This window comes from Crinia signifera, chromosome 11, assembly GCF_055691185.1.
Source record: "Crinia signifera chromosome 11, ASM5569118v1, whole genome shotgun sequence".
Classification (NCBI taxonomy): domain Eukaryota; kingdom Metazoa; phylum Chordata; class Amphibia; order Anura; family Myobatrachidae; genus Crinia; species Crinia signifera.
This window is the reverse complement of record NC_139227.1, coordinates 99,023,821-99,046,375: the sequence shown is the minus strand read 5'-3', so window position 1 is coordinate 99,046,375 and position 22,555 is coordinate 99,023,821. Positions and strand designations below refer to the sequence as shown.

The following is a 22,555-nucleotide window of genomic DNA, read 5'->3' as shown; positions in this document are numbered from 1 at the left end:
AAAAATAAGTCGGTTTCAGGGCGCAATATTATATTGGTTGGGGAGTGATGTCACTGTTATATTATAGGGACTTCCTGCCAGGGGCGGATTTAGGGATGAGGGCGCCCCTAGGCACAACAATAATGTTTACTAAGTAGGACATTTTATAGGGGCAGTATCTGCATGTCCTATCCATTTACACTCTATTTAAGATGGAATATAGTACAGTACAGTGGATATTTTCCAGTTAATGGTACATTTTGGGCTGACAGTACTATCACAGGCATCCAAGTGCCGCCCCCAAACATGTGCCGCCCCTAGGCCGGTGCCTCACGTGCCTAATGGGAAATTCGGCTCTGCTTCCTGCTGTATATTATAAAGTGCTCACATTGGAACTGTTTTAGAGGGAATGGATATGTACAGGATCATAGGATAGACAGCGTAGAGGTCAACAGGTCAACATCAAAGGTCAACATGCACGAGCTGGACATGGAAACGTTTGACAAATGAAAAGGTCAACATGAGTTAAAAAAAAAAAAAATGATGTCCATATCGACTCCTGAGCACTTGGACCCCATTATGCATACCCTCTGTATGGGGCACTTTACTGTGCCCACCTGGATGGAAAAGCAAAAAAATGTAAAAAAAACCCATCATGTTGACCTTTCTGTGTGTCGACCGTTTGCTTGTGTCGACCTTTTCTCAACGTTGACCTAGTGCACAACACCAATTTGTCGTTGTCGACCTAGTGCAAGGCGAAAATTTGGCAATGTCAACGTTGACCTTTTGATGTTGGCTTATTGGGGAAAATGTACTAAAATCTGAGTTGTATTTTACATGGGATGTTGCTATGGGCAACCAATCAGAATCTACTTCTTATTATTTATTTAGCACCTTCTAGAAGATAATAGATAGGATCTGATTGGTTGCCCATAGCAATGTCCCATGTGACATCGAACTCCCATCTTAGTAAATTTCCACAATTGACTGTTGACCTATACATTTGTAGACTTATCATCTGGATACTGATTTAGAGCTGGACGTAATTCCGATGTTAGAACCGCTGAGCGATTTTTTTTTTTTTTATGCTGCGCAGAAAAGCCGTAAAGCCGCACACGCACCACGGAGTATACCAGAGGCCGATATTGCGTATGGAGTCGCTTGCAGAAGATCTGGGGGCGCACAGACATTGGTGGTCCTGGGCGGTGACCCATACTTGCCTACCTGACCCTCTCCATGCGGGAGAAAATGCTCTGTTTCTGGACTTCCTTGGTAATGTATGATTTCCAGCACCTGTGGTGACACCTTTACCTAGCTCCCCACAGGTGATGGCAATCATACATTACCAGGGAAGTCCAGAAACAGAGCATGTTCTCCCGCATGGAGAGGGTCAGGTAGGCAAGTATGCGGTGACCACGCGGTCGTCTGAACTGTTTGCAAAGAAAAAGCCGCGGTGCGTTCACAAGGCAGAAACTGGGAGATATAGGGCCGGGGCTCCCGCAGACTGACAGATGGGACTCACCATTATGGAGCATCAGTTCTATGACACAGCCGGAACAGCAGCAAGTTCCAAAGTAAAATGAACTTTTATTGGCCTATTACAGTACAAGTACTAATTAGGAGGGACGATTTATTTCGGGTGCCTTCAAACAGTTAATTACGCCCTGGGAGAAGCTGCTTGGTTCTGCGTCGCCCCTTCCCAGTGATAATTAGCCCTTTCATGTGATTGTCTCACCTGTGGTAAACATACAGGGCGAAATGATTAAATGTTACTTCAAGCCAATATTCTGCAACATTAAGTATGCGACAGTCGGCAGATCGTCTGTGGGACACAAGTGGGATATAAATAAATGATGTAAAGGTATTAATTGACACCACATTATTTTAAGATCACTTTGAGATCATTTAAATACTCTGTGCTGCTGACATCCTTAGAATGGTTCTCGGTTGAGACTGATTGCTGATTGCTCATTTTTGCTAGGTAGTCAGGGAATTGCGGATTGTTTTACGCACAGGATGAGAGTACATATATTTACTAAAGCATACCCTCCAACATGGAACATTCCATTAGGTACAAAATGCTCTGTTTCTGGACTTCCTTACCAGTGGCAGTTGCAGAGGTGGGGCTGCAGCACAGTCCAATATTCAAAAAGGGGAGTCACACCTAATGTCACTCCGAACATCACTGTCCTGGACACACTGGCAGTTTATGTGACCCCCATATTTGAATTTTGGACTGTGCTCGGGTCCAACCTCTGTAACTGCCCTTGGCAGGGAAGTCCAGGAACAGAGCATTTTGTACCTAATGGAATGGGTCTTGGAGGGCATGCTAAAGTGTCGGTTTATAGAGACGTGGAGATGTTTCCTTAGCAATCACATTCATGCACCTTTTAGAAGATAATATAATTTAATTGGCTGATATGAACAACATCTCCAGTAGTTGCCAAGAAAATGGCAGCTGCACAGTATGTAAGGGACGTTTTTTTTCTAAAAATGTAGATGTCATCCCTGCAGAGTGAATGCAATTATTAAGAGGCACCAATCCAAACTAGTACTATCACTAAGCCATGAGGTGTTCCGTGCCTCAAGCCGCAAAGACATTACTAGTTGATAATGATGAGGCGCACTCTCATGGATATTGGTTGATACCACGAAATGGCCGCTGTCAGCGAGCGGATGAGGGGGTGCATTTTGCCATTGTTATTATTTCCACCGCTGACTAATGCTGTATTTTCCTCAGATGCGGCCATAAGAAGAAATTGATCATAAACGGCAACAAAGGGTGCCTGGAAGATGGCGTCGTCATGGAGCAAAATGGCGACACGGTCAAGTCCCAGGAGATGGTACAGTTGGTATCTCAGGACCAGTCCAGCAACCATGGAGAGGATGCCGTGACGCAGCAGGACATAAGGAACACACAGGACGTGGACATGAAAATTGGAGTCTAGGCCGCGATCCGTCAGACATTTGGGGGAGGGGGGGGGGGGTATGCTGTTTGAAATTAAAAGGACGGAGCCTGAACTTTAAAAGTATAATGAGCCACTGACGGGTCCCTGTGTGCCCACTTTTTGCAAATGTTGCCACTTTTTGCAAATCAAGCCACAAACTTCTTTCCTCCACCCCCCTGCCCGCTGTTCACGGGAGGTGGGCGCTAACCGCTTTGCCACAGGAGTAGAAGGCGCGGGCAAATGTAAAAAAAAATCAAGCGCAAAACATGCCGCCATCCTAAGCCAGTGGCTACAGCGGTTTAAAGCGATACGGGTGTTATGATGATGGGATCACAGTCATTCTATAGGCTCCAAAGAATCACGATTACACTGAGAGATTCCTAGGCCCAGAGCCGCCCTGTACGGAACATGGTGACCCCCTATTTATAGAAATAAGCTTGTACAAGCGGCAGATTTACCCCAAGCAAAGTGAATGTATGAAACGAGCGACTGGGGGTCTCACTCCAGCCCCCACATCCCGCGCTTGTCCCCTGCAGCCAGCGCTGTCACTGTAGTACATAGGCACACATACATCATATAGAAATAAATCTATTATAGAAAGGCAAAGAGATTTTCAGAGTCTGCAGAGTCGCCCTACAGCAGGGGTGTCCAAACTTTTTGCGATGAGGGCCAGATTTGGTGAGGTGAAAATGTGTGGGGGCCGACCATTCAGCCTGACATTCTTTGAATCATTAATCACATCAGAATGGTCCCCCACTCTGCCCCCATTCACTTTATGTCCCCCAGCGTGCCCCCATTCACTGTATGTCCCCCAGCGTGCCCCCATTCACTGTATGTCCCCCAGTGTGCCCCCATTCACTGTATGTCCCCCAGTGTGCCCCCATTCACTGTATGTCCCCCAGCCTGCCCCTTCACTGTATATTCCCCTGCCTGCCCCCATTCACTGTATGTCCTCCACTCTACCCCCTTCACATTATATTCCCCTGCCTGACCATCCTCCTCTGTATGTCCCCCAGCCTGCCCCTCCTTCACTGTATGCCCCCCATTCACTGTATGTTCCCCACTCTGCACCCATTAACTCTGTCCCGTAGCTTGCCCCCCCCCCCCCTTCTCTGAATGTCCAGGGGTTTGACGCGCACTCACCCGAAAGCCGCCAAACACATCTCACTGTGGCTGCCGGCACCTCCTCACTGCTGCAGACACCAAGGTAAAGGCGCGCTCGCTGGGACCCCATCTTTAGTGTCCTGTGCATCCTGCATCTGATGCTCCGCCCTCTTCTGGCTGGGCCACTTAAAATGATGGCACGGGCCGCAATTGGCCCCCAGGCCGGACTTTGGACATGCCTGCCCTACAGTATATTACTGGGGTATAGAAAAGGGCTATTTCCCAGATATACATAACACTTTTACTTTATTTCCAGCACCTTGCGTAGTAATCATGTAGGGGCTTCAGTAGAGGACTCTAGAGGCCAGAATTCTGTTCGCACAGATTGGTGCACTTGAGTTCCCACTGATCTGGAGACAGGGGCAGTTGCGTTCTCATAAGGGGGTTGGTAGAGAGTAGCCCCCCCACCCCAATTACTACACAAGGGGCGCAGGATATTAGCATATAGGTTGCAGAGAATTGCCCCACCGCTATTTCAGTTTATTAACATGATGCAAATAGTCCAGCGGAAGACATATTATACTATATTTAACATACTTAAATGTATTTCCAGGGACTTATTGCGGCAGAGTCTGGGAGCCTATCTAAGCCCTGTCTCCATGCACATTGGAGTACTACAAGTCCCATCACGTCCTGCTTACTGAATCTTATTACGATGTATATTTTACTCCATTCTCGGTTTATAAACCCCACAGAATATGGATTGATGGTAAGAATTGTATCGAAATCCTAGGAAAAGGATTGTGCAGGGACACATCTGGCATTATCCTTGAAATTAGGGACCGTGGGCAACTGCACTTTTATAAGATGCGTTGCAGAATATTTATTGTATTGGCAGATGGTTCCTGTCCCTCAGTTATCGCTGCCGCATTGGCAAAGTATTACAGAGAGATTGATCTCTGCGGGAGAGGGAATCGATGGGTTAATGTTGGGCGAGACCCTGTCGCTACTGATTATCTGTCCTATCACTGGGTAGCGTAGTTCCTGCGATTTCAGGTGACGGCATTGGGAATAAAGGACAATGCTAAATGTTACTGGGGTGACACATCAGCCGAGCGCCTGACAATCGGAGGTAGATTAAAAACCGCAGAACGATTTGCGGCATTGCCTTAGAGACACTCGCTCAGATGTAACGCTTCAGGATTATAGAGACGTAAAGCGCTAGATAAACGGTGTGAAGCCGAGGAATATTTTATGGATGAACATTGAATGCCGTTGATTACACAAGCGAATGTATCGTTAACCCGTCGGTCCCAGAACAGATCCTACAATGGCGGTTGTAGGGTTCTCCTGGCAGCGGATGGGTTACACAGTGAAGCTAGGAGCCTGGCAGATACGTGTTTTGTACATATAGGTCACCTGCGTACTGTATATAAAAGCTATAAAACTGTCTGTCTCTTGTCTTTCTGTGCTCATTGGTGGGAGTGACAAGCGGGTGATCTGGGGGACTGTATGGTGCTAACCGTGGCCGCGGCGCAGTGTGGCCACCCGATGTGTTAATTCCACTTCTTGGCGGTCGTGCCCACTTTTGGACTTCCGTCCCAGGTTGGTTTCATTGCGCATGTTGACATGTGTAAAGGTAGGTATGAGTTTTCTATGGGTTTTTGTGACAGTGTCGACACACCTGTCGACACAGGCCCTTAATTAGTGTAGCACATACCCTCGGGCATGGTGCCTTGCTCCCCTCACTTACCATTCTCAGTCATAGTCCCTGTGGATCGTGAGCATGAAAAAGTCATACGGAAGAAAAAACTGTGAAAAACTCATGTCGTCATTTTCATGTGTTGACCATTTTTGCATTGACCCTTTAATTGCTTTGACCTTTTATTTATGTCGACCAAGTGCATGTCAACCTTTTGTCAATGTCGACATAGTGCATGCCTACCTTTTGATGTCGACTTATTGACTGTTGACGTAGACACTATAGACCTATCATCCGGACACCATCTAATACTATACTCTTGAACAAAGAATGCATGGGAGTCAATAGGGAGTCAATGGGGGGGTCGGTGCTTGGTGCCTATTAGTTACCTTACACTACATAGTATATAAGAGATCTATTTATTAAGCTTTGGAGGGATACAAAGTGGAGAGAAATAAAGTACCAGCCAATCAGCCCCTACCTGCCATGTTGCAGACTGTGGCCTCATTCAGTTCTGGCCGCAAATTACCGAAAAACAGCCGATCGCGATTTCTGGCAAACTACGCATGCTCGGCTACAATCTAAAAGCTGATGGGGTGGTGACTCGCCATTGCTGGGGTGGTGGCGGAGAGTTGCGGGTGTATCCGGACCATTTGCGGGGCAGGCTGCAGCGGCCGCAGGTTAGAATAGGTTACAATGGTTAGATGACGCCGTCGCCACCTTTGGGACCCAGAGATGAATCGCTCCGACACGCTCCCATTCACGCATAAACTTCAAAAGCAGAAACATGGAGCAGCCTCAATAAAAGCTCTTCCAGTATCATAATAAGAACAGAGAGCAGGATCAAAGCTGGTCCCCTCAGTGGCTCGTCACCTCAGGGATGCGTTATACCGGCGCCTCCCTGTCATTACAGACATGAATTAGTTCCGGCAGCAGATTGTGTTCTCTGGAGGACTGTATTTTGGGAGGGACTTTCTTATGTAAAGCCAGATTATGCCAAATGTTACCATAAAGTGACAAATTAGGTCAGCCTGCTGAGGTCAAAAGGGTCAGTTGTTGTATGTAAACGGTATTTTTTGAATGAGAAGGAATTCCCATTTCTGGAGGCAGGTGTGGATGAATTGAGGGAAACTGGGTATTAGGTGGGCAAAATATTCAAAACCATTTTGTATAGTCTCCTGGGACAGCCAATGGTATGCCCTCAAGATGCAAAACCAAGGCCCCTGCAGTGGGGAGCCCAGTGCCCACAGGGTCACGTGATAATGGGCTATAATTGCAGGCTGATAAGCTTTCTTCATTGTCTCAATAACTACCGGTAGTCCGCTGCGCAATTCGCATTAGCGTTTGCGTCACTATAGGAAACCCCGCTGTTTTGCAGGAATCTACTGAGGATGGGTTTTTTTAGAGGATTATCTGTAAATATTAAATGATAACCAGGCCCTCAAATGAGCCCACTTGTAAACTTATAGGGGCCACCAGAGATAGACAAGAGCATGCAGCATGCTAAATTGGGAGAGAAGGAGGGAGAGAGAGAGAGAGAGAGAGGGAGGGGGAGGTTAATAAAAAACAGATGGAAGAAAGATGTAAGGACAAAGAATGAAGAGAGCGACGGATATTTAGGAGTAAGAAGCTGCCTTGTATCAACATGTTTATTGAATTAGTAATAACCAGTAACTTCCAGTCTGGATTCAGTGTGTGATTCATTATAGCGCCGGATAATCCCTTTAGCGGAAACTCTTACATTTCCTCTGCTTATTTCTCTGTCGCCAAAATTTCATTTAAGAGATGTTTTCCTCTTGCTCTCCCTGTAATCTCATGCAGTCTATTTTTCAAAGGGCAATAGGACTTTTCTACACCTCAGCGGGCCCCAGGCTTGATCACATATTGGCGAAAAAAAGGCTTTTTGTCTGTCCTTCCTAGTTGGGTCACCGATGCGATTGGACTTATCGCCAAGCATATGAGAACTGCTTAGTCACCTTGGAGGTATTCTGTTGATAAATGAAGGTGATAGGAGGTTTTCTATCACTGTGATGAACAGTGATAGTACAAGCCTTTCTCCTAGTATTGATAAATAGCCCAGATGATCTGTTAGGCCGCCTAGGCTCTTAGCTAGGGCCCAGCGGCCATTGAGGTCCTGTGAGAATTCTATGGGAGGGGCTTAGTAGGACCCCTCCCATATGCACATTACAAGTAGGAGAATACAAATGCCGGAGCGTCGTTTCCCATCACTACAGACAGCTGAGCGGAGGTGGAATCCCAGCAGAAACCAGGCTGAAGCCATCTGCGCCTCTATAAGTGATGGTTACAGTAATATTTTCCATTCTGAAATATCCCTGCTCTGTCTATTCTTATAATGACTCCTGACCACAGTCAGCACCAAGTGTTCTGTACAGTATATTTACTTCCCAGCAGTCCTTAACTACTCATACATTACCCATTATGATAAGTTTTAATTACAATTTCCCCACTGGTCATCAGAAACATTCATAACGCAGATAAATAGCCCTAGAATGCCACACCATCCTATAGCAAGATGTGCTGGGATTTGTAGTTCCACAGCACTCCTGGCTATGTCCACTGTCTGCTCGATGGAGATGTTATATCACTGCACAAAATTACAGGTTGTATGCATGGCGTGGGGCTAGATAGCTGTAAGGTAACAGAAACATGTGCAGGCAGCTTATGATTAATAACATGAACAATGTGGCACATAGGCGAATGCAGTGGGGGTTTCCAGTTGAACAGAAACCCCATACTCTGGCAAGTGGCTCAAATTATAACAACAATAGCAATGGTATATAATAGGATTACTAGAGCTGCCGCCACATCAGTGTAAGGGACAGAGAGGAGCTGATGCACATGACCGGTGGTAGCAGCTTCTTCTACCAAGTTTGCTGTGTGTGTGGATCTGAGTCCTCAGTCAGTGCACTGGACTAGAGAGCAGCCGCCAGGAAGAAGAGACAGGAGCCTTATCATTAAGTGGGAGAATATGAGCTTAGAGGGTGCAGAACTGATTCTATTCTGTTTTGCATTTATTATGGGATGTTTAACCTTTGTCATTACCACTTATTTATATTATTAATATGTGTGAAACAGACTATACTAGTATAGACCATCTATAGTGTTAGATATAAATGCTGTATCCCATACAGTATCCAGCGTATAAAATACCAATGTGTACATCAATGTCCAGGGTCATTATTAGGTTCTTCTACCGCTCCCCCAGACTCCCGCACTTGCTCCAATGTTCTGCAGAGTGGGAGACTGTGGACTGAATTTTGAATCCCCCCTCTAGATATCCTGCATTTGCTACTGCATCAGGCTATAAGAATAACATTGACAATTATTATCTTTGCATGGTTTGTTTCCTAAGTCTTTAATTAACATTATATACACATTATGTACAATATGATGTGGCTACCATGGCAACCACTGTTACATGGAACTTGATGCAGGAAGCACAGAAGCTTTGGAATGCCCCCTAGATCTCTGTGTTGCACTATGACATCCTCCTCTCTCTGTCCTCCCCCACCTGCTTCATTCTCATCTACAATCAGGCAACCCTTACATTTTGGGGTGAGGCTGCATCTCTCTTACTTCCTAGTGAAAAGTGCGAAGACGTAAAGATGGGATGACACTGGACAATGTAAATTCCTCACATGTTTAATATGTGATCCATATTTTAGAATTATTAGTCTTAAATTATATACAACATACATAACGAGTACATTAACATTTATTTAGCAATGATGCTCTTATCACAGGCAAACTGCGAAGCAGCACACCCAGAATACTTGTGCACAATTTATCAAAATTCTCTTGCCAGGACAGCGGGTGCAATAAATGCCAGTCCCAATGCAGAATGCAATGTAATCGTGATAGTTCTGACCCACCTTATCTACTGGGAATCCGCGCCCAGCTATGGACTCCAGGAGAGGAACATAAACATTCCGATGAGAATGATGACGAGAGACAGAGAGGAGCCAATAGGACAGTGGGACAAGTTCTGGAACGCTTCGCTTTTACGAATGGTAAATTGGGCTTTTCCTCATACCCCATAAAAAGCTAAAAGGACTATTTTTGCTAGGGGGTCTGCTGCAGGTATCTCCGACATATGCAGCGGGGCCCTCACAATATAGAAATCCCCTGTACGCAATCGGTACATCTGTCAGACCACACTTAGGTCTACAGTCATTAGGTCGACCCCACTAGGTCGACTGGCAGGAAGGTCGACCTGACTTAAGGTCGACATGGGCCAAGGTCGACATGACTTAAGGTCGAATTTGCATAAAGGTCGACATGAGGAAGGTCGACTGGTGATACGGTCGACATGGGTTTTTCACTGTTTTTTGACCCGAATGTCGACACAGTCGACATGGACACAGTTGGCAATGAGAATCGGACCCTCGCATTGCTCGCTTCGCTCGCTATGCATCGGGCACGGTGGCTCACTTCGCTCGCCACAGCTTTAATAACCTCCTCCACGCCCTAGTGGATGGTAGGGCATGAAATACCGCCTGTCGGCACATGTCAGCTCAAAAAACAGTGAAAAACCCATGTCGACCTTATGACCAGTCGACCTTCCTCATGTCGACCTTTATGCAAATTCGACCTTAAGTCATGTCGACCTTGGGCCATGTCGACCTTAAGTCAGGTCTACCTTCCTGCCAGTCGACCTAGTGGGGTCGACCTAATGACTGTAGACCTAAGTTCATTCTAATAGATGACCGATTCCCGCCGAGAGCAGGACACAGAGAAAATGACGCAGTGCCCCAGGAATGCTGCAGATCCTCACTAGTTACATGTCCCTGTATGAGACAATTTAATAAGCAGTGAAACAATAAACTATTATATTTTATGGGATGTTCCAACATTGTTTGGAAATAAACGGCTTCTCCATTGCATTGTTCCAGCTTGTCAGGGTTACGCCCTACGCCAGTGCTCAGTGCCACTGTCTGGGTAACAGTGTTCTGAGGTGTGTAGTGCAGAAGCTGCAATATCCAGGCTTGCTCGTATTGTTATACAGTGTCATGCATTGTACGCGCCTGCTCAGGTTGTGTTATACAGTGTCATGCATTGTACGCACCTGCTCAGGTTGTGTTATACAGTGTCATGCATTGTACGCGCCTGCTCAGGTTGTGTTATACAGTGACATGCATTGTACGCGCCTGCTCAGGTTGTGTTATACAGTGTCATGCATTGTACACGCCTGCTCAGGTTGTGTTATACAGTGTCATGCATTGTACGCGCCTGCTCAGGTTGTGTTATACAGTGTCATGCATTGTACGCGCCTGCTCAGGTTGTGTTATACAGTGTCATGCATTGTACGCGCCTGCTCAGGTTGTGTTATACAGTGTCACGCATTGTACACGCTTGCTCGTATTGTTATACAGTGTCATGCATTGTACGCGCCTGCTCAGGTTGTGTTATACAGTGTCATGCATTGTACGCGCCTGCTCAGGTTGTGTTATACAGTGTCATGCATTGTACGTGCCTGCTCAGGTTGTGTTATACAGTGTCATGCATTGTACGCGCCTGCTCAGGTCGTGTTATACAGTGTCATGCATTGTACGCGCCTGCTCAGGTTGTGTTATACAGTGTCAAGCATTGTACGCGCCTGCTCAGGTTGTGTTATACAGTGTCATGCATTGTACGCGCCTGCTCAGGTTGTGTTATACAGTGTCATGCATTGTACGCGCCTGCTCAGGTTGTGTTATACAGTGTCATGCATTGTACGCGCCTGCTCAGGTTGTGTTATACAGTGTCACGCATTGTACGCGCCTGCTCAGGTTGTGTTATACAGTGTCATGCATTGTACGCGCCTGCTCAGGTTGTGTTATACAGTGTCATGCATTGTACGCGCCTGCTCAGGTTGTGTTATACAGTGTCATGCATTGTACGCGCCTGCTGAGGTTGTGTTATACAGTGTCATGTAGGAGCCGGACTGGAGGCAAAGCCTGGGGGTAGGCTCCCCTGACAGGGTTTGTAGGGAGCTGACTAGCTGGACAGTCATAGAAGGGGTGTCTAAGGAGAGGGTCATAGGGGGAGGGGCTTAACGGGGTGTAGTAAGGGTATATAAGCAGAGTGCAGGCAGGAAATAGGGGTCACTGGGAGATTTTTCTGAACAGCTAAGCAGCACTGCATCTCCCATGGCTTCCCCAAACGCTGATGCTGAGGTATCTGCAGCGCTGGCTGCCCTCAGGGAGGCAGCAGGCACCAGAGGGACAGAGTGGCTGCAGCAGCAGATGTCAGGTCTGCTGGGGGGACTGGGAGCAGCAACGCAGGAGGCTGCTCCAGCGGGCGCACGGCCTCGGAGGTCCAGGCCTCCGGAGCGCTTCAGCCCATCCGTGTCCCCCAGGGTTCAGCGCCGTTCTAGGAGCCCCGTCAGGGACCCTCCAGGCCAGGCTGCGGGCCGGGCACCTTCCGCCCGCAGGACCAGGTCTGGGAGGAATCCAACATGCAGGCGGAACCCTCCGCGCGGGGGGAACCCCCCCCCACGTGCAAGAAGATCCGGCGTCACGTGGGTCTGGACCTGGAGCGGCGGGGCATGCGGGGCATGCTGCTGCCCAGCGCGGGGTGAGTCGTGCCAGGGGGGCAGAAGTACAGGCTGCGGACCGCAGGCCTGGTACACGGAGCGAGAGACGCACAGCTGGCTCCGCCTCCAACGCGGTCACGCCGGCTGGTGCTATACCTGAAGGTCGGGAGGACAGGAGAAGAGAGATGGCAGCGTCAGCAGACGATGGAGAGATACCTGGTCCTTCTTCATCTGGGACCCGTCAGGACACTGGACCTGCGGCTGCTGGGTTCACAGCCCCCAGGCAGCCTGGTGAGTCTGTCTCTATGTCTATTAATGCTTTAGCACAAAGTCAGGGGGGGGGGAGGGTTAGCCCCCCAGGGGGAAATGAGTAGGGGCTTTACCGAATTATTGAGTGGTTTTGCAGATTGGCTGGTGGGTTTGCGGCAGGGGGCGGGGCCGTCCCCGGCGGCAGCATGGGCACCGCAGAATTCGGGCACACCAGCTAGCATTAGTGTGCCGGTCAGTAATAGTGTGCCTGTTAGCAGTGGGGTGCCGGTTAGCAGTGGGGTGACGGTTAGCAGTGGGGTGCCGGTTAGCAGTGGGGTGCCGGGGAGCAGCGTGGTGCTGGTATCCGGCGGGGAGCAAAGCAGCAGCAGGGCAGGGGCTGAAGGGGGCAGTGTGGTGACGCAGGATGAGAGTGGGAGGCTTAGTGACACTGCGAAAGGGGAGGTGTATGTATGTTTTGAGGGGCCATTGGGGGCCCACCTGAAGCAGGAGGTGAGGGAGAAGATTTGGAAAGGGGAATATGTGGATATATTTTCATTACTACCCTTAGAGCGTTTTAACCTGGATAGGCCCCGCAAGGAGGAGAAAAAGGAGGAGGAGGAACGGCGGCGGTATCGGCTGATACCGCGGTCATTCACAAATTGGTTACAGGCATTTGCTATTTTAGCTAGTGTGATTGGGGAGAAGGTACCTGACAATTGTTCAGGCTTATTCTGTTACATGGATGCGATAGGAGAGGCATACCGTGTGTACGGGGGCATGGCCTGGCTCAGGTATGATGAGCAGTTTAGGCAGAGGAAGGCGGTTCGCCCCAACATTCGTTGGGATCATAAGGATATTGCTTTATGGTTAAAGGTAACGGCCCCCATAAAAAGTGGGCAGCCCTTTCGTGGGGATGGGGGGGGGCCGAGAGAGGCCACAAGCGGGACGGCCATGCAGAAGGGACTCTGCTTTGCCTTCAACGACGGGTCATGCCGGTTTGGAGCAAAATGCAAATTCAAGCATGAATGTTCATCATGTGGAGGGAACCATGGGGCAAATAAATGCTTCAGAGGGAAGTCCCGAGACAGTAGTTCAAAAGGGGGCGACACCAGTTCGGCTGGAAAGGATGCTGGGTTATCTGCGTAGGTATCCTGACCAGCGGACAGCCGCCTTGTTGGAGGAGGGGTTTAGGGAAGGTTTTAAGATACCTTCTGACGTGCAGGTGTCAGGAAGTTTTAGGAGGAATTTGAAGTCTGCTAGGGAGCATCCTGAAGTGGTGCAGGAAAAACTGTTTAAGGAGGTGCAGCTGGGTCGTATGGCTGGACCGTTTAGGGCGGCACCGTGGCCAGATTTGATAGTCTCTCCGTTGGGGGTGGTGCCAAAAAAGGAGGCGAACAAGTTTCGTCTGATACACCATTTATCCTTCCCAAAAGGGGCGTCGGTCAATGATGGCATTGACCCCGACATCTGCTCGGTGGTTTATACATCCTTTGATGTGGCCGTTAAGTGGGTGAAGCGGTTTGGGAAAGGGGCCATGTTGGCAAAGACTGATATTGAATCGGCATTCCGGTTGCTGCCTGTTCATCCAACCAGTTTGCGCTTGTTGGGATGTTGTTGGGATGGGGAGTTTTTTGTTGATCGTTGTTTACCGATGGGGTGCTCCTTGTCGTGTGCTTATTTTGAGGCCTTTAGTTCCTTTTTGGAGTGGGTGGTTAAGGATGTCTCTGGGTGCAGTTCAGTTATTCATTACCTAGATGATTTTTTATGTATTGGTCCCGGGGGGACCGGTGTATGTGATTTATTGTTGAGGACTGTTGAAAGGGTGTCGGCAGACTTTGGGGTCCCGCTTGCTCCGGGAAAGACGGAGGGCCCTGCGACTGTGATCAGTTTTTTGGGTATTGTCATTGATACTGTGAATATGGAGTGTCGCTTGCCTGAAGAAAAGTTACTGGGTTTGAAGGCCGAGGTAGGGAGGGCGTTGCTGTTGAAGAAAATCAGATTGAGGGAATTACAGTCCTTGCTGGGTAAGTTGAATTTTGCGTGTCGCATTATGCCGATGGGCCGCATTTTCAGCAGGAGGCTGGCAGCAGCGACAGCAGGGGTGGTTCTTCCTCATCATTTTGTCAGATTAGGTAGTGAGTTGAAAGGGGACTTGCGGGTGTGGGCATCTTTTCTGGAAACCTTTAATGGCAGGGCGTTGTGGATGTCAGACACGTGCGTGGCTACAGAGCTAGACCTTTTCACAGACGCCGCTGGGAGTGGCGGTTTTGGGGCTTATTGCCAGGGACATTGGTGTGTGGGCCGGTGGCCGGAGTCTTGGGTGCAGAGAGGCTTGGTTAAAAATTTAGCATTGTTGGAATTGTTTCCTATTTTGGTTGCAGTTGTTGTTTGGGGTGAGCTGTTCCGCGATAGGAAGATTTGTTTTTACTGCGATAATTTGGGGGTGGTCATGGCTATTAATCAATTGTCGGCATCTTCACCTCCGGTGGTTACTATTTTGCAGCAGTTGGTATTGGAATGTCTGGCTTTGAATTTGTGGGTTGTGGCTAGGCACGTTCCCGGTGTCTCTAACGGCATTGCGGATTCTTTATCTCGTTCACAGTGGGAACGATTCCGGGAGTTGGCGCCAGAGGCGGACAGGGAGGGGACCGGGTTCCCGAGTCGGCTCTGGGCTCTGCTGGACGGGTAGTCGATCAGCTCATCAGGGAATCCTTGGCCCCAAATACATGGTCGGCATACAACCAGGAATGGCGGAGCTGGTTAGAATGGCGTGAGGTAGTAGGTTTGAAAGAGGATGATGACGAGTTGGCTGTCTTGCTATACATAGGCCATTGTAAGGAGATTGGTTGGTCAGTGGCTAAGATCACGCGCTGTATGGCGGGCTTAGCTTTTGGGTTTCGTGCAGGTGGGAGGCCTGATGTCACAAAGAATTTCCTGATTGCGCAGGCTTTAAAAGGCTGGAGAAAAGGACATGTAGTACAGGATCAGAGAAGGCCGGTGTCCTTCCAGTTGTTGCAGAATATGGGCAGGAAGTTGGGTGAGGTCTGTAGTTCCAATTTCGAGGAAAGGTTGTTCGGGGTAGCCTTTTCGCTTGCCTTCTTCGGGGCACTGCGGATTGGTGAACTCGTGAGTCCAAGCGTCTCCAGGCCGGGAGGTTTGTTAGGGGAGGATGTGGATTTATACTCGGATAGGGTGGAGCTAGTGGTGAGGAGGTCTAAGACGGATCAATTAGGGAGGGGGAAGAAGGTAGTTCTCTTCTCTGTACCGGGCTCAGATATGTGCCCGGTAGCACGGCTGAGGATATTTAAGGAAGTCAGAGTGGGCAGAGAAAGGGATCCTTTGCTGATGCATGCGAATGGGTCCTTTTTATCACGGTTCCAGTTCACAAGCGTGTTTAGAGCAGTCCTGCGGACGTTGGGCCTCAAGGGGGAGGAATACGCGGGTCACTCTTTCCGCATCGGGGCCGCAACTGAGGCTGCTAGGATGGGTTTGGGAGATGAGCTGATTAAGCGCATTGGGCGATGGGAATCGTCTCGTTTTCGTTCATATGTTCGTTTAGGGGATTGTTGAGGCTGATTGTGTTCTTTCTAATTTTAGGGCATCCCCCGTGCCTGATTTGGATTTTAGGACATTCATATGTCTTTTGGGGAGCTTTGCGGGCTGATGTCAGACCGAACGGCCGCCAGCTAGGTTTGGATAGAGAGGAGGCAGTGGTTCGATGGCTGGGGAAGCGCGGTATGGTATGGAGTGGAATGTTACAGGAATTTCACCGTTTTGTTCGGCTCGATAGGGCTCCCGACATATTAGTGTTGCACGTGGGAGGGAATGACCTTGGGAGCAGACCATTTAGGGAGTTGATACGGGATATCAAGTTTGATCTCCTACGTTTATGGGCAATGTTTCCAGAGGTGATCACAGTTTGGTCGGATATTGTGCCGCGCCGTTATTGGAGGGATGCAAGGTCGGCTGACAAGATCAATAAGGCACGGATAAAAGTCAACAGGGCAATTGGGCGTTTTATGGCTAGAAACGGCGCGGTGGTGGTGAGGCACAGGGAACTTGAGTCTGGTGCCGGTGCTTTTTGGAGAGGAGACGGTGTGCATTTGAACGCTGTAGGGATCGATGTTTGGTCCTTGGGACTACAGGAAGGGATAGAAACAGCGTTCCGGATGTGGGGGGGTCGCCCGGGGTCAAGGGCTTAACCCCGTGCTTGGTGGCGGAGGGGGGTCCTCGAGGTTGGTGGCATTGAGGCTTAATTATGCGGCGGGGAGGGCCCCATGAGGGGGCTGGACTCCCCTGGGTGAGGCTAATTAATGAGCACTGGGTGTTGACAATTGGTGCCCTCGAGCCAATCGCTATCGGCTGGGGGTAACAACTCCTGGAAGTGCTTAGAGGTGTGGATTGATTTATTGAGGGCCTCGGGGACCACCTTCCGTGGGGAATGTTTTTGATTATTGTTAATTTTGTATTGTTTCAATAAAGATGGCTGCTGTGGCCAATTTTATCCAACAAGAGAGTTATGTCATTTGTGGGGGGATAATTGGGCACAGCGATTAGACAATACCCTGTCATGTAGGAGCCGGACTGGAGGCAAAGCCTGGGGGTAGGCTCCCCTGACAGGGTTTGTAGGGAGCTGACTAGCTGGACAGTCATAGAAGGGGTGTCTAAGGAGAGGGTCATAGGGGGAGGGGCTTAACGGGGTGTAGTAAGGGTATATAAGCAGAGTGCAGGCAGGAAATAGGGGTCACTGGGAGATTTTTCTGAACAGCTCCCACCCACCCTCCCTAATTTTATAATTTTTAGGAAGAATTATTGATAGGTTGTCTTTTGTCACAGTGGCCTGTGCGGAGGGGGGTCCTCGAGGTTGGTGGCATTGAGGCTTAATTATGCGGCGGGGAGGGCCCCATGAGGGGGCTGGACTCCCCTGGGTGAGGCTAATTAATGAGCACTGGGTGTTGACAATTGGTGCCCTCGAGCCAATCGCTATCGGCTGGGGGTAACAACTCCTGGAAGTGCTTAGAGGTGTGGATTGATTTATTGAGGGCCTCGGGGACCACCTTCCGTGGGGAATGTTTTTGGTTATTGTTAATTTTGTATTGTTTCAATAAAGATGGCTGCTGTGGCCAATTTTATCCAACAAGAGAGTTATGTCATTTGTGGGGGGATAATTGGGCACAGCGATTAGACAATACCCTGTCATGCATTGTACGCGCCTGCTCAGGTTGTGTTATACAGTGTCATGCATTGTACGTGCCTGCTCAGGTTGTGTTATACAGTGTCATGCATTGTACGCGCCTGCTCAGGTTGTGTTATACAGTGTCACGCATTGTACGCGCCTGCTCAGGTTGTGTTATACAGTGTCATGCATTGTACGCGCCTGCTCAGGTTGTGTTATACAGTGTCATGCATTGTACCCGCCTGCTCATGTTGTGTTATACAGTGTCACGCATTGTACGCGCCTGCTCAGGTTGTGTTATACAGTGTCATGCATTGTACGCCCCTGCTCAGGTTGTGTTATACAGTGTCATGCATTGTACGCGCCTGCTCAGGTTGTGTTATACAGTGTCATGCATTGTACGCGCCTGCTCAGGTTGTGTTATACAGTGTCATGCATTGTACGCGCCTGCTCAGGTTGTGTTATACAGTGTCATGCATTGTACGCGCCTGCTCAGGTTGTGTTATACAGTGTCATGCATTGTACGCGCCTGCTCATGTTGTGTTATACAGTGTCATGCATTGTACGCGCCTGCTCAGGTTGTGTTATACAGTGTCACGCATTGTACGCGCCTGCTCAGGTTGTGTTATACAGTGTCATGCATTGTACGCGCCTGCTCAGGTTGTGTTATACAGTGTCATGCATTGTACGCGCCTGCTCAGGTTGTGTTATACAGTGTCATGCATTGTACGCGCCTGCTCAGGTTGTGTTATACAGTGTCACGCATTGTACGCGCCTGCTCAGGTTGTGTTATACAGTGTCATGCATTGTACGTACGTGCTCAGGTTGTGTTATACAGTGTCATGCATTGTACGCGCCTGCTTAGGTTGTGTTATACAGTGTCATGCATTGTACCTGCCTGCTCAGGTTGTGTTATACAGTGTCACGCATTGTACGCGCCTGCTCAGGTTGTGTTATACAGTGTCACGCATTGTACGCGCCTGCTCAGGTTGTGTTATACAGTGACATGCATTGTACGCGCCTGCTCAGGCTGTGTTATACAGTGTCATGCATTGTACGCGCCTGCTCAGGTTGTGTTATACAGTGTCATGCATTGTACGCGCCTGCTCAGGTTGTGTTATACAGTGTCATGCATTGTACGCGCCTGCTCAGGTTGTGTTATACAGTGACATGCATTGTACGCGCCTGCTCAGGTTGTGTTATACAGTGTCATGCATTGCACGCGCCTGCTCAGGTTGTGTTATACAGTGTCATGCATTGTACGCGCCTGCTCAGGTTGTGTTATACAGTGTCATGCATTGTACGCGCCTGCTCAGGTTGTGTTATACAGTGTCATGCATTGTACGCGCCTGCTCAGGTTGTGTTATACAGTGTCACGCATTGTACGCGCCTGCTCAGGTTGTGTTATACAGTGTCACGCATTGTACGCGCCTGCTCAGGTTGTGTTATACAGTGTCACGCATTGTACGCGCCTGCTCAGGCTGTGTTATACAGTGTCATGCATTGTACGCGCCTGCTCAGGTTGTGTTATACAGTGTCATGCATTGTACGCGCCTGCTCAGGTTGTGTTATACAGTGTCATGCATTGTACGCGCCTGCTCAGGTTGTGTTATACAGTGTCATGCATTGTACGCGCCTGCTCAGGTTGTGTTATACAGTGTCATGCATTGTACGCGCCTGCTCAGGCTGTGTTATACAGTGTCATGCATTGTACGCGCCTGCTCAGGTTGTGTTATACAGTGTCACGCATTGTACGCGCCTGCTCAGGCTGTGTTATACAGTGTCACGCATTGTACGCGCCTGCTCAGGTTGTGTTATACAGTGTCATGCATTGTACGCGCCTGCTCAGGTTGTGTTATACAGTGTCATGCATTGTACGCGCCTGCTCAGGTTGTGTTATACAGTGTCATGCATTGTACGCGCCTGCTCAGGTTGTGTTATACAGTGTCATGCATTGTACGCGCCTGCTCAGGCTGTGTTTAAACATCCCATCACCTTACTTGTCATCTCTTAACATGTAAAACCTTAAACATTTCTCAACTTATCACTATAAACACCTGAAATAACGACTCGGAGACTTGGGTTTGGCAGAAATTGTTAACTGATTTATTTATCGGAATTTTTAATCTAATTTGATTATTTTAATTTAATTGTTTGATTAATGGTGGCCAAGAAAGAACGGCTATTAACTCCAACTCCACCCCAACTACCCACGTGACTATCCTAACTCAACATAGCGGTATCCAACTCACCTCACTGCATGAACTACCCACCCAGCCGGGTGGGGGTCACTGACCCCGACACAGGTGTTACAGCGACAGGCCTAAATAAACGAGAGGTGAGAGCACCGAAACAAACCATATACGCAAGATCAATAACTAATGTAAACTTCCTTTTATTAAAACCTGCCGTTCTTTCCCGCCAATCAGCTAACGCGATTAAAACTTCCCACCCCTCCAAAAAGAAAAGACCAACAAATGGGGAGGGCGGGAGGGAATTTCAGCAGGAAGAAGAGGAATCCTCCTCCCCTTCCTGCCCCTATATTCTAAGTTAACCTAGCCAAACCCACCCCTTCTATTGGGTCCCCTAGTCACATGCTTTTTAGTGTGACGAAGGTGGGGATGTTTAACCCACTACATGCCTATTGTAGGCATTGCGTTATTCTAAACATCCCATCACCTTACTTGTCATCTCTTAACATGTAAAACCAGGGCCGGACTGGCCATCTGGCACTTCTGGCAAATGCCAGAAGGGCCGATGGCCAGGTGGGCCGATTGACTGTCAGCTCAGCACCGTCTCCGGCGGCGTCTCTGTAATGAGCTGACAGCCTGAGCCACGTCATTTACATATGACGTGTATTTCCGGCCCGCGTAGCTGCTATGGGGCTCGAGCTGTCCCCAGAGTCCGTGGCTCCCCCTGCACCCTGTCCTGGCTGCCGTTCCCCCTTCCACTGTGCCTGGAGCTCACCTGTCTCCTGGGCCGTGGCCGCTGCTCCCCCTTCCCTCACACACGTGGCGGCTTCCCCGGCTCCCCCTGCTGAAGAGCGCGGCCGCGCTGAAGATGCCACTGTGCATCAGGAGGCTATTAGGAAGATTCCATGCGGTGCCTGCTGAAATCAGCTAGATGAGCTCTCGACCCCACTGACGGATGAAGCAGCGCTCATCGTCAGGGTACACCTGAAGCAAATCGCAGGTACTGTTAATTCATGGTGGGGGGTTGGTCCTTTTATATATATATATATATATATATATATATATATATATATATATAGTGTGTAATACAAACAGGCGGCACACATAGGACTTGTGTTATGTTTTAAAGAAACTGCAGCCCACACCAGCAGACTAAAGACCTTTAAGTCTTTAATCTGCATGGTGTGGGCTGCAGTTTCTTTAGATGGCAACACAAGTCCCATGCGTGCTGCCTGTGTGTATTACACACTATACTGTATATCTACTTGGAGTGCATCTGGGCATTTTCAAAAGTTTTGGACAAGTGTCGGTCAGCTATCTATAATATACACAGTATATGACTGTGTAATATAATGTGTAATAGGCATTATGTTATGTGGTATAGTTTGTAATGGGCATTACGGTGTGTTCCACAATGTGTAATGGGCATTGCGGTGTGTGCCATAATGTGTAATGCCTCCTTTTTGTGATGCCATGCCTCTTTTCCATGAGGCCACACCCCCTTTTCGCCGTGCAAGGGTCCTGCCTGCTGCAGGTGGGCCTGTGGGCTCAAAATGCCAGGGCCGATTTTTGGTCCCAGTCCGGCCCTGTGTAAAACTTTAAACATTTCTTTCGAACAACTTATCACTATAAACACCTGAAATAACGACTCGGAGACTTGGGTTTGGCAGAAATTGTTAACTGATTTATTTATCGGAATTTTTAATCTAATTTGATTATTTTAATTTAATTGTTTGATTAATGGTGGCCAAGAAAGAACGGCTATTAACTCCAACTCCACCCCAACTACCCACGTGACTATCCTAACTCAACATAGCGGTATCCAACTCACCTCACTGCATGAACTACCCACCCAGCCGGGTGGGGGTCACTGACCCCGACACGGGTGTTACAGCGACAGGCCTAAATAAACGAGAGGTGAGAGCACCGAAACAAACCATATACGCAAGATCAATAACTAATGTAAACTTCCTTTTATTAAAACCTGCCGTTCTTTCCCGCCAAAGCGAGGCATCTAAACAGATGCCCCGCCCCGCCACCACCCAACTACTGACTCAATACCTAAAAACAGATCCTCCAGAAATATAAACAGGCCCTCATCGCCTAGATGAACCCCATCCGGCCTAAAGAGGTGCTGGTACCCAAATCTGATCCTCTCATGGGAGACCACTGCCCCCCCAGAAACCAGCACATATCTAGCTACTGCCGCATTCAACTTCTTCCTGGCCTCGTCGAGCGCCTTTGGATTACCAACCCCCCTCCACGTCAGCCTGGGAACCACAAAGGACCAGACAATGGTGCAGCCAGGCCAAGATGTAATAATGGCGGCTAGATCACTTAAGATCAAGTTCCTGAGCTCCAATTGGGGCAATTTTCCAAGATCATTACCCCCTAAATGAAGCACTAGCACCCTGGGAAACCCGTAGTTGCGGACGTTCTTCATAAGGAAAGCCCGAAGTGCCAACCATGACATCCCCCGGACTCCCAGCCATCTGATCGCCCCGGTGCAAGCAAAGGAGGGGCCCCTACCTGAGCCAGCTAACCTGGCCGCCCAATTAATAAAAGAGTGGCCGACTACCCACACGCCTATCGAGTCCCAGACCTATAAGGAAGAGATATAAAAAGTTTGGGGTTAGGCATGGTTCGGTTATATAGGCCTATTTACATATA

The 22,555-nt window shown here is 48.8% G+C and overlaps 1 protein-coding gene across 2 annotated transcripts in view; it reads left to right on the top strand.

The window, feature by feature from the left end:
* CD44 (CD44 molecule (IN blood group)) overlaps nucleotides 1-5,483 on the top strand; it is a 39,622-nt gene extending 34,139 nt beyond the window's left edge. For both annotated transcript variants that reach the window (XM_083163880.1, XM_083163881.1), the window contains one exon: nucleotides 2,720-5,483. In XM_083163880.1, coding sequence (XP_083020006.1) covers nucleotides 2,720-2,927 — 208 coding nt within the window. In that variant the 3' untranslated portion in view covers nucleotides 2,928-5,483. The remainder of the gene's footprint in view (nucleotides 1-2,719) is intronic.
* The last annotated feature ends 17,072 nt before the right edge of the window (nucleotides 5,484-22,555 follow it).